This window comes from Symphodus melops (genome assembly GCF_947650265.1).
Source record: "Symphodus melops genome assembly, chromosome: 8".
NCBI classification, from domain to species: Eukaryota; Metazoa; Chordata; class Actinopteri; order Labriformes; family Labridae; genus Symphodus; species Symphodus melops.
In genome coordinates, this window is record NC_136698.1 from 11,329,993 (window position 1) to 11,342,355 (window position 12,363).

At 40.5% G+C, this 12,363-nt stretch overlaps 1 protein-coding gene across 1 annotated transcript in view; it reads right to left on the minus strand.

The window, feature by feature from the left end:
* The window catches only part of atp13a3 (ATPase 13A3), a 34,831-nt gene that overhangs the window by 19,649 nt on the left and 2,819 nt on the right, over nt 1–12,363 (minus strand). Inside the window, exons 2-7 of the mRNA XM_079350301.1 lie at nt 6,238–6,318; nt 1,454–1,540; nt 1,180–1,353; nt 854–1,096; nt 486–556; nt 199–282 (exon numbers count right to left, since the gene is read on the minus strand). Of these exons, the coding sequence (XP_079206427.1) occupies nt 199–282; nt 486–556; nt 854–1,096; nt 1,180–1,353; nt 1,454–1,504 (623 nt within the window). The 5' untranslated portion in view covers nt 1,505–1,540; nt 6,238–6,318. The remainder of the gene's footprint in view (nt 1–198; nt 283–485; nt 557–853; nt 1,097–1,179; nt 1,354–1,453; nt 1,541–6,237; nt 6,319–12,363) is intronic.

Below are 12,363 nucleotides of genomic sequence, written 5' to 3' on the forward strand. Positions count from 1 at the left end.
ATATGTCCATACTGACTTCCACAAATTAAGAATCCTTGACTGATATCCTTCTGACAAATCAAAGAGGATGGAAAAACTTTTCAGAGATGAAGACTTACAAAATTGCTGCTGGTCTAAATTACATGAAAGAATGATGTGACTTGGAGGCCTGAGGAGCCTCGTCCTGTCAGGCAGCTTCACAGTTGTGTCAGCTGTTACCTGTACTCCTGCTGGGCCCTGGTCAGGCCTGCACTGTGCTCAGAGTGGAGGGTGGAGCAGCTGACCTGCAGATCCTCCAGGCCGCTGCAGGGGACAGAGATGTAGGTCAAAGCACTGGACTGAAGTCCCTAATTCACATGTGCAACTTTTAATAAAGCTGAAATATTTGTTTATTATTTATGTACACTGTGGTGTTAAAATCTCAGGTCATTTTAGTTTACTGTTAGAATAAGTGCAGATTAAAAATAGCCCATTAAAATGTGTGCAGAAAATGACAGAGTGCTTACTTTAAGACTCCAAAGTTCTGCACCTCTTCGTTCCAATAATACTTTGTGCTATGGAAGGTAAAATAACGAATCTGAGGGATAGAAGAGAAGAAGCAAAGCTGTCTTACACATTTACACTTTCATAAAACACGTCAACTGAACTGGGTTTTTTTTCCTGCCACAAACCTAAAAAGCAGTAAGGAGAAACTAATAGAGCAGTATGATAATGTGTCAGGAAGAAATCAGCTTTATGTGACATGGTGACAGAAATACATTGAATCATAAACATGGTGAATAAGTATACATTACTATTACTAATAGCAGTAGTTGTAGGTCTGGCTGCCACTCCACTCACACTGTTTGAAGTGTGTGCGTGTGTATGTGAATACCTGGTTGGGCTGGTAGTCTGCAAATCTACTGATTAGCTCCTGAGCGGGGCTGCCATCGGAGGGATGGGGGCTATGTCCGTTGGCCAGAGGGGGGGAGGCATGGGAGGAGAAGGGGTGGGAGGGAGAGGAAGGGGAGGACAGGGAGGAGGGGGAGGTGGTCTGGGTGTCCAGGCTGTGGAAGGGGTTGCTCCCTGGGGCCAGCATCACTCGAACCCTGGCCAGAAACCAGCGCCGGAACTCATCCTAAGCAAAGAGAGACAAACAAGGTCAGAACTGGACTGGGAGGGATTAGTCGAGTCATCGTTTCTGTTCTACCTGCAACCTACCGTGGAACGCAGCAAAACGACTTTGGCCTCTCGAGCTGTGGTACGGGTGCAGGTGGATTTGACGCACCACTCTGGCATCCAGTAGAGCAGCAGGAGGAGGAATCCCCCTGTGCACAGCACCCCAAGGCCCACAAGGGCCAGCCGCCAACGACATAGACGGTAGCCCTGCAGCTCCTACAGGTTGAATGGTTTTTAAAAATGGCAGTGCATTCTGATAAGTTGGAAATCCAAGATTTCAGCATTGGGACTGATGTTGAATAGAACAGAAGCATACCATCTCCTCTTCTTCCCCTTTGTTGAGGACCTTCAGGTCTTCTTTCTCCATGCTGCAGAACAGTTTGCTAAGCCCCTGCCTTAGTCACTGCAAACACAAGAGACAAATGTCAGGGTGATCCGTACGGGAAAACATTGAATCTCTCAAAAAATAAACAAAACACTTCCTCGACATCAGAGGGTCAGACGCCCAGGGCTGGTTCCCAAGATGCTTTCAAAGATGAACTGTTTGGACAAAGCCATCTTTGACTGTTTTATTTATTGCAGTAACTGCATTCCTGTGGTTATAAAATCATGAAACTAAATAAAAAACACTTTGTTGTTGGGGGTTAATGATCTCAAGACTCTATCTGCATCCAATCACCATTTAATCTGGTTGCAAAATCTAGTGCGACATTGTTACAGAGCCGAACAGTGACTAGACACCTTTTATCCAGTCCCCCTATTTCCATCAGGTTAAAACTCTTGAAATGTACAAAAATCGGCATCATTGTAAGTAACACAATCAAGTAGTACTCGAGTGCGCCTGCTGATCCTTGTCTCTGTCATCTTAGTACCTGGGTTCAATTTATTTAGACAATTTTAAAGTTTGAAATGAGAAAGTTATTTCAAATTATAATAATTAACTTCAATGATCTTCTTGATATTGAGAGACCATTGAATCAACTGACCTGACTTTTGTTATTTAATATCATAGTTAAACCACAGGAGGCAAACATAAGATTTTTTTTTTTCATGTAATAAAGCAACAAAAGTGATTAAAGAGAGTTAATTAAGTTAAAGTTGATCTTTGCATCTTAGATCTTAAAGTGCTCCTTCAGTGGATCTAGAAGGAAGGTAATTAAAAGGTGCAATGAAGAAGAAAGAAACATAAAAGATTTTTAAAGCAGTTACGATTTCCAAACTTTGTAACGCACATTTTAGCAGTGTGCTTTTTATTTACGAAGGTCGACGGGGTGTCCCCGGTGCCTTCTGGTAACATCTGGGCCCAGCTGTTAGGACAATAAAAATCTGTAATTTCTCTGCTCTCTCCCTGCAGGCATGTTGCATGACTGTCTTAGCATTTTTCTCCGTTGCCTTTTGCTCATTTGACGCACTTTGAAACATTCACGCACCACTCTCGCCACACACTTCTTTTATTGAATTTGTGAATATTATTTAGTTACTTTTTTTTTTGCCTTTTCGCCTTTATTAGAGGGAGAGACAGTCGATGGGGTCGGAAATGAGTGAGTGAGTGAGCGGAGCTGCCTGCGTGCGCTGCCCCTGCGCTACCTTTGGTCACTTTCAAAATAAATCCTTCTATGATGCTAAAATGAGCCAGCATGTGGCAACAGAAACAATAAAGAGTATCTAGGCAAGTGTCTTACAGTTCCATAATCAATATACTGTAAATCAACAACTCGACAGTAAGTTCATTAAAATCGCTGGCAGTTTTTAGTAAGCATAAATAAACAGCTAGATGTGGTGAAAGCCCTCAACTGAACGCTACATTGTTGAATTGTTTTGGGAATAAAGAAGAGTGGGAACAGTGATCATTGAGTTCATCCCGTTTATCCTCAAAAGACGTAACTTGTGTTCTAAATTCCTTTAAAGACAAAGACTCACTGTATTTTGTTGTGCCTGATGAGACTAGTCTCTGAGCAGAATCACTCACACAAACTGGAGGTGAATGACAGAGCAAACATCTCCCTCTCAGCCATGAGATAGAAAACATTTCCAGTTTTGCACATGCACTGAGGAAATGTTCAACAGCACTTTGGACGACATGATTTTAATAAGAAACAGGTCCAGCAGAAATTGAAATGTTTTACTGCACTCTGTTAAAACATATTTAAGCCAGTGTTAAGCCTTTAACTCTGTACTGTTAGAACGAGAGGAGACACAGTTCTACCATCTGTGGACACAAAGTAAAGGAAAGAGGTTAATAGTTCACTGGAGAACATGTGACATGTTCCGACTTCTTCCCAGACAGCTGCTTGACCCGAGAACACCTGAGTTTACACACACACACACACACACACACACACACACACACACACACACACACACACACACACACACACACACACACACACACACACACACACACACACACACACACACACACACACACACACACACACACACACACACACACACACACACACACACACACACACACACACACACACACACACACACACACACACAGGCCAATAGAAACACCAGTTAAGCAGCAGACGAACTGTCGCTGTGGCGAAACGGCCAAACAGGATCCAGCAGGCAGCTTTACCATGCTGCTGCGAGGACACTACATTGAGTTCATGATGAATGTGTGGATGTGGATTTAGGTTTTGTAAATCAGTTTCGCTTGGGATTATTCCAGGCTGCTGGGGAAACTTGTGACATCCTATCCAGGCCTCTGCAATGGAACATGACTGAACGTTTTGAAAGACAAACACAGTTATGTTGGAAACATATTAACTAAAAGGTGCAGAGGACTTTGGACCAGCGCTGTCCCACGTAATCCAGAGTTCACTACAACTATGCCTCCGCCTGTTACAGTAAAACTCGGTATGTATATATGACAAGTTGTTTAGAAAATTATCTATCCAACAAGCACACAATACAGGGACATATTACAGGAAAATAAGTGAACAGATTTTTATTTAAGCTAAAGTTTATTCATTTGACGCAGGTGGGACTAAGTCGGTGTTTTACAAGTCACAAGAAAATCTCAAGTATTTGCTCTCAAGTCCAAAGTCCTAAACCTTAAATTAAAGAAGTCATTAGCAGAGTAATAATCAAATACATTTACACAAATCATGAAAGCTTTTTGAAGGATTTCATTTAGCCTACTTGAATAAATAAAAAAAAAGGCCAGTGTGACTAAACTAGCTCACACAGAAAACACTGAAGGGGAATCGTTTCTCTTTTGACAGAGTTTGAGAGCTGCATACACGAGCGGAAAACCATGGCCTTTATCTGTGCAGTGTTGCGACAATGTGTTTGGTAATGAGGCAAACAAGTCAGATGGGGATAGATACAGTAGATACATGCCGTTCAAGGTGTTTGTGACAACACCAAATGACATTACATAAAGAGGAAACTCACACCAAGAGAAAACACATGAAGTTATAAAAGCAAAGGGAGAGTCAGAACCATCTAACTCTGAAGACCACTGGCACGTTGTTAGCCCCCCCCCCCCCCGCAGCATCGCTGCACTTGTCTGGACTTTTTTTCTCCGGCTTACCACTGAATATTTTGCTTTGGACCAAGCCCTTCCTCATATTTTACAATAGCAGCCCCCTGGCCGGCGCTGGGTGCAGTTTACAAGAATGTTCCCTCCCAACTGGGTGATATGACTGGAAATGCCGACACCAGTGCATCATGTACACATTCTTTGACTACAATACCATGACTGTCACCAAAACATTTTTCAGCATATCATTTTGAAGTCATCTCTTCAGAAATCAAGTTGTCTTACCGAGGGCCTCTCTCTTTTCTATTCCACTGGTTAAGCTGTTTATTTTAATATATATAGTAGTTTGGATTTGAGCATGTTGTTTACACACCATGCCACATAAAAAAGAAAAACAACAATGTAACAACCTGCTGAAATTGGCTTTGGATCAAGCTTCAAATAAAAGTAAGTATTTGAAATATGAATTTTACTCGAGGGGCCAATTAACTGTCAACAACAATGCTAAAAAGCTAAACCACAAATGACTGTGAATGTGTTGAAGACACGCACAAAAAGCTGAATGCACTGTAACAAATTCAACCCTAACGCTTTGTTTCAAGGTCGTTTTCATTCCTTCAACTCACAGAATGATGTTTGATCCAGGAATTGGAGGCAGTCCTTTTTGTAAACTGAGAAAAACTCAACATAATTACAGACAGGGAAGTTAATACTAAGGCTTTGTTCAGACTGCCACCTAAATCTGATTTATCCCCAAATCTGATCAGATTCTGATCTAACTGTCTGCCGGTCCACATTACAAACTGCAAGTGACCAGATCCGATCTGCCAGTCTGTATTGACCTGATCTGATGTACATTGGTTTCTATGGCAACAGGTTATGATACGGCCAGCAAAAACAACAGCAAAATGGATGACAGAATAGTGTGATTATTTCTAATGCAAACAATTTTACGGAGCAGTTTGTCCGCGGGCATGTTTTACTACGTTTGTTTTGATTCTCGCTGTTTTCTTTCACGGACCAAAGTTAACTTAAGGCCTGCCGGATCTACATCATAGCTATTTTCCATGGTGGAAGTGGCACAGCGACCGATACGTTCAGATTTGGAAAAATCTCATTCGGCTTTTTGTGTTCAGACGGGCAAAAAAAAAAAAAAAAAAAAAAGTCAAACCACAATCTGGATGTGCTAAAAGAATTATCAGATTTGGAGGTGCAGTGTGAACAAAGCCTTAGAGACAGAAAGGCTCCAGCTAACTCTGCTTATGGCTCAAGCATCAGTATGTTACAAGTTAACTCGTTCGGAGGACGGGTGGAGTTGTACTTCATTAAGGTCAATTTATGCAAAACAGGGAAGAGGAGGTTGACAAATGTACGTTTTTCCTTTCGTTTTCTCAATTACATTGCAAACTCTTAAAAAAGCTCAGATTACCTCAATGTTGCTCAACAATGGATAAAAATAGAAGATGCTCCAGCCTTAAAGGGCATCATTAAAACAAGGTTTTTACCAAGGTGTGGAAGTTTGTCTCTTTGAACCACTCTTTGTGCTCTGTAATCTGGAAGGCTTGAACAGATGAAGATTTCTGGTTAAATTGGTGTGCTTTTACCTTGCGAGCCAAGGACAAGATGCCCCAGGCGGTCCTCCTCCACGCAATTAGCTTGCTCTCTCACCACACCAACCTGGAACCCTGTACGGGGAAAACACAGAAACCAAACAGTGAACATTACAACAGAGCTCTTAAAGACTTCAGAGTGTTTTTATTAGCATCGCGCACGAGGAGAGCACGCCCCCTGAAACGTCCTCTCAAGGGGTAAGACATGAAGGAGAGTAAAGAAGACGGTGCAGATGAAGCCATTTTTTACTTGAATAATCGCTACTGTATGTGTTGGATGAATGAACAAGACACAACAACTATCAATGAACAAGAGGAAAAGAACGTACTGGCGAATTATTATAAAGATTATAAGCACAAAATTTGCAGCGGTTACATGATATAAGAAAGTCATTCGAATTTTTCTTGGATATTACTTGCTGCATACAAACATCAGCTCGCCTCCACTTCACGTGGACATTTTACAAACGAAAAATTTGGTATAATGTCGGGGTGAAAAATGTGCTGGTCGGTCATGTTCACAGTCTTTTTATAGCTTTGTGCATGTTTGAAACGGTTTCGATAAGTTTGTTTTGGGGAGGTGTTAACTTCTTTAAATAATGGGGTCCCCGGTGAAACACTTGAGATGAGCTCAGCTACAGGCACTTTGTTCAGAGAGATTCAAGAAACACCAAATTCAACTTGAAACAACATTTTACTGAACTTAACTGAACGTTTGTTTTTTTGTTGGTGTGGAGGAGAATTCAATGGGTATTTGCAGGGACTTTTCTTTTTGTGACATTGTTAGATTTGCAGGCTGCCATGCTGCATCCTCCACTCCAATGAGAAGTGAAATCATCAGTTTTAGGAGTCAGCAGTAACTTTAACCGCTGACCCGTCATTTAATTTTATACAACTTTATAAAACTATTCAAAATGCGTAAAGAACAATTTGTAGAGAATGAACTGATGATCTGTTTGAAGTAAACAAGTCAAACAATAGAGCTATATTTCAGTATCATGTGACACACTACATCCAGTTTCAGAGAGATAAAGACCACACAGGAAGGAGAATGTGAGCTAAATGTTTTCCAATCATCTTTAGTTCTGATCTTCCCACAGGGTCCTGTGCTGCTAATCCTGTCCTTTGTGTCCATGATGATTTCATGCTTCAATTGGAGTCTTTTTTTTTTTTTCCCCACAGTGACGAAATAAACCAGGTACTGTAGAGGTCAACATGATAAGCTACGCCATGAGCAGCAAATAATAATGACCCGATACTTTAACATAAAGAGTTGTCAGGTGACTCCTCCTGACTTTCACTCCAATGTTTCCCGAGCCTTCTTGATAGTAGACCACCACCCATTGCGACCTCTTTCCACTCCTGAAATATAATCTATTTATAGGATTTACGCAATTTAAGGGCACTTGTTTAATTTCAGTAGAGCCGGAGTATCTCCTACACATTTCACTGTCCTGTTCAACCAATTGAGAAAAGAACATTTACATGAGAATCAATACTTGATTGGGTTGGAATGACTACGTTCATTTGCCTCGACCCCTCGTCGACGTCATTTTCAGCTTTTTGACGTTCGACGACGAGGTAATTACTTCAAGCGAATCAACTGCATTACTGAGCTACGTATGCATTGTTGTGCACGCTGCATTACAAACAGACAACACTCTTTTCACAAAGTTTCACCCAGGAGTTCTTGGACCTTCGTGATTAGCACCGTCTCAGTTGGACTCTATAATTCGCACTTGCACAAAACTCGTGAAGGTTTTGGGATAGGCAGCATGTGTAAACACAAACAGATGAACTTCCACTCCGACTTAAATCGGGAGTTTCTCTTGTTAGTACCCTCGTATTTATTCCTCCCAGTGAGCCGATGTGAGAACGAAGCAGGTTAGAACCAGAAAAAGCCACGTAAATCTCGTGGGAGGGGACGGTTACATTTAAAGCATTTTGGTTGTTGTAGGACCATAGACTGCGTTCTTCTCCGCTCTTTTGGTGATAGTGAAATAAAATGAATAAAAGCAAATATTTTCATGAAACCGAGACAGTTTCTCCTGCTGTGAGTTGTTTAAGTAAACAGATCAGGAGGATTTCAGCGGCAGCACTTTAGTTGTCCACTAGCAAGCCCTTGTTGTAGCACTACTTCTGCAGACCAACAACTCCCGTGGCTAATATACTTAATATTGACATGTACCTCATACAACTCCACTTCAAACCAAACTATCCCTTTAAGGAGAACAGAAACCCTCAGTGGGGCCTCGAGGAGTAAGCATGACATCAGTGATATTTATAGGATCGCTCAGCCCAGCCTAAAGCCACATTGTTGTCTGTCAGTTGATTAGTCTGCCATTGTATTAATAAGCAAAGCTAGATTAGAGAAGAAAATACAAAAGGCAGTTGTTGATCTTTTTGTCAAACTACGAGATTAAACATGAATATTGTCAGTGATTTTTTCCGCCTTGAATCCACTGAGAATGTTTAAATGGGAGCCAGCGAAGTTACGTCCCTTTGTGTGAATGGACCCATGAAGAGAGAATCGATAGATACACAAAGCTTAACACTCAATGTTTTCCAAAATAACTCAATCCACTGTGATCCCATCTCTCACTGCCAGTTCTGTCTCTCCAACCTTTAAGTGAAGTATCAACAGCATGTTCTTTAAACTCCAATGCATCGCTCTTTAACAGACATGACTAATATCATCTTTGTTATGTAACCTACTTTTTTATTTTTAATCGTCACATCATTTGCTCTAGAAAATGAAAGAATACACTAATATAAACTCTTGTATTTAAACAATTAAAAACATTAAATATATTTTTTCTATATAAACATATTTTTTTGGTAAAAGAATATTTATATGAATAGCATCAATAGGTCTGGAAAAAAATATACCGGTATATATTTTTTACAAACTTTACAAGAATTTTCTGATGAGCTCTATTCATTAAAATAGCGGGCTGTCACAACATCATTACACATTTAAAAGAGTCAGTTGAGTTCAGTCTTAAACGCGCGTCATGTTTAATCATCGGCAGAGGTTTTCTTGCATTCCAAAGTTACTTACAGACTCGGGTCACGTGATCTCAATGTTGATCAAAAAAATCATGATTATCATTTTGGCCAAAATAGTGCAGCATTTTTTTTTTTTTTACAAGGATCACTTGAAGTGAGGCAGACCTACTGATGCTGCTCATATAAATATTATTTTACAAAAACCTGAACTAAAGCCAAACTCCAGGATTTCAGTGACTTCACATATTCTCCTTTAACTTTGAGTCCTGTTCTTCACCACAGGGGGAAAAAGGAAAACATGAACAATGAACCATGACCTAATGACACAGGTCTATAATTCATGGAAGCATTTGGAGGAAAGTGTTTTGTTGCCATCATACTCTGCACTCAATGTGCTTTCTTTATCACTTCCCCTGCTACTCAGGGGGCATTATGGTCAAGCTTTGTTCCCCATCACGGGCCAATCAGTCTGTTTATCACTCTGATACTGGCCTTTAACTAAATCTTTGTCCACCTGCCCTTCCTCCGATGTCTGTCCACCACAAAGACTATAACTGTAACAATTCCTCCTTAACTTTCCAAGAACAAACACGTCATTTTGTCAAAACATTTTAACCACACTGCGGATGGAGAAAGACAACAGAATTCGACCACAGTGAGATTATTAGACAAACTAATCTGGATTTTTGTTATTAACTGGAAAAGGTTTCCTCCTTCAAAAACATCAATCTTGGTTTCATCTTTTTGGAATATAAAGCTCCTTGTTAAACTCACCTTTCAGTGCAAACATTCACAACCCTTATCCACAGCAACGGCCTTAGAATAAATCACAGATGAAGGTTGTTTTAAGATATTATATATTTGCACATTATAGATCAGAAGCCAGTGTGAAGACCTGCTGAACATTACAGGCTACTATGACCGTCTCAGAGGGAAAGGGGTGTTACCATGAATGACATCAGGGAGGAGGGAGGACAAAAAAAAAAAAAAAAGGGAAGGTCTGTGTCTCAATGTTACTTTAAAACCTGTCAATAAACCTATGAGAAACCAAATGAAGGGCTGGGAAAGAAACAATAATCCTTCAGATCAAAAGTTTTGCTGAGTTTTAAGTCAGAGCACATGACCTCGGATTAACAGGCGCAATGCTTGACAGTGTATGGAAATGAACCACTGTGCAAGAGATCAACAGACAGACAGACAGACAGACACTTTATGGTCCCAAGCTGGGAAATAGTAACTAAACTATATAACATGGTATACAAAGTAGAAAAGCACTTAAAAAGTAAAAAATATAAAAACTAAGAATAAAAATAATAAATACACAAGGATTTCCCTTAAACATTCCAACTAGTCAAGAAAGTGAGAAATTAACTATGACATTTGTAAGTCATGTTTAACTGAATGCAAACATATTTTGCTGAAGTACATGAACATGTGCAAAAACCAGTGATGACAGTTGTAAGTGAGCAGTATTGATATAGAGAAAAATCAAAGATACCTGTATTAAAGTGCAATAATGAGAATAGACGAGTCAGCAGGTGAAACTATTGACTATGAGGAGTAAACATCAGTGATACCGATATTAAAGGGCAGGAGTGTAGACAATATGACATGAGGAATACCCCGCTCTACCACTCTGTAACTGTAGTTTGACAAACATCTGCTAACATGAGTAAACTCAGAATAAAACAGCAAAAAACTTTAAATCAAATCAGCGAGCAAATTTACGTCAGCAATGAACGAACTCAGTTCATCTGCAATGCCCGGTATATCGATTTCATATTGCACAACTCTATTCTCAGGTTGGCCTGGCTCTGTTACATTTCACAGCTGTTTCTATGCATCATCTCACTTCCACTGATGCGGGTCACTGGTTTATCCCGGTCTTGTCGGAGGCCAACCGCTAGACGGGCACATGAAAGTTTTGTTCCTCTGTCGCAGCGCTTTGGGGCTCCCACAGCAAACAGTGCCGGGCTGCTGAGATGACTTTTTGCCATGTTAAGATATTTCTCATCTCCACTCTGAATCAACACTGGCAGGTCTTCCGTCACAGGCTGTTGTGTTTATACTCGCCTGTGAAAAGTCTTGAGGCATTGGCTCAAAGGCTTGTGGAAAAGTTGCACCTTACTTCTTAAAATGAAACTAAACTGCTGCAAATCTTGAGCTTGGACAAGACCTGAGCTCTCTCACCGAGACGAGGAGGGTCAAAGATTCAAGAGGGCAAGTTCATTGCCTTCAGTGCATGAATCCAGATGATAACACGTGGGAAGCTGTCTGACACAAAGACTTTAAGGCCTGTGAACACCAAGTCAAACTGCTTGTATCTTGTGTAAATGTACTTGGCAATAAACACAGATTCTGATTCTATATTCCGCCAACTTAAAAGGTTTCATGCTTTGGAAATAACACCCCAAAATCCTTACTCAATGAAGGCCTTACTCTGCAAAGTAACAATTAAAAGCACATGGCCTTACTCTGCTAAGTTACGATTAGAAGCACATTGACGCATACCGTATCTCAAAACAGCTTATCTCTTATTAGTAGGCTTAATTCCGACTGAAGAAGGAGCCGCTCCCACTAAGAAGAGACGCTGCTACTGAACTAAACGGAGCCAGAGAACATTTGGCAACAAGCACTGAATCTGTCAGGCCTCCGAGTTCAGCTGTCAATATGCATTAATAAGCGTATACAGGGAAATCATTAAGACAAAGTAATCAGGACAAAAAACTGAAACATGCAAAAGTGTTTTACGTCAATGTTTCTGTCCAATTTTCAATTGAAAACTCAAATAAACCCTTATTTGAAATCTAGTTTCTTAACTGTTACACTTTATACTGGAACTGTATTAGTGATGAGTCAACAAGTCTTGGCAAGCCCCACATTGGTACAATTCTTTGAATGCTGTGCACACAGATTGAGTTTATCCTGCCTCTCACTAAATCCCCACAAATGTGTCTCTTATTTTCCACTATAAACGATAAGTATACCAATCATTCAGCCAGAGTGACACCGAGTATGTCACAGAGGTATTTTACTCCTTCTGTGGCTCCACTATATCCCGATCTTTTCTCACATGCCAGTTACACATCGTAGAGAAAGCCCATTCTAAGG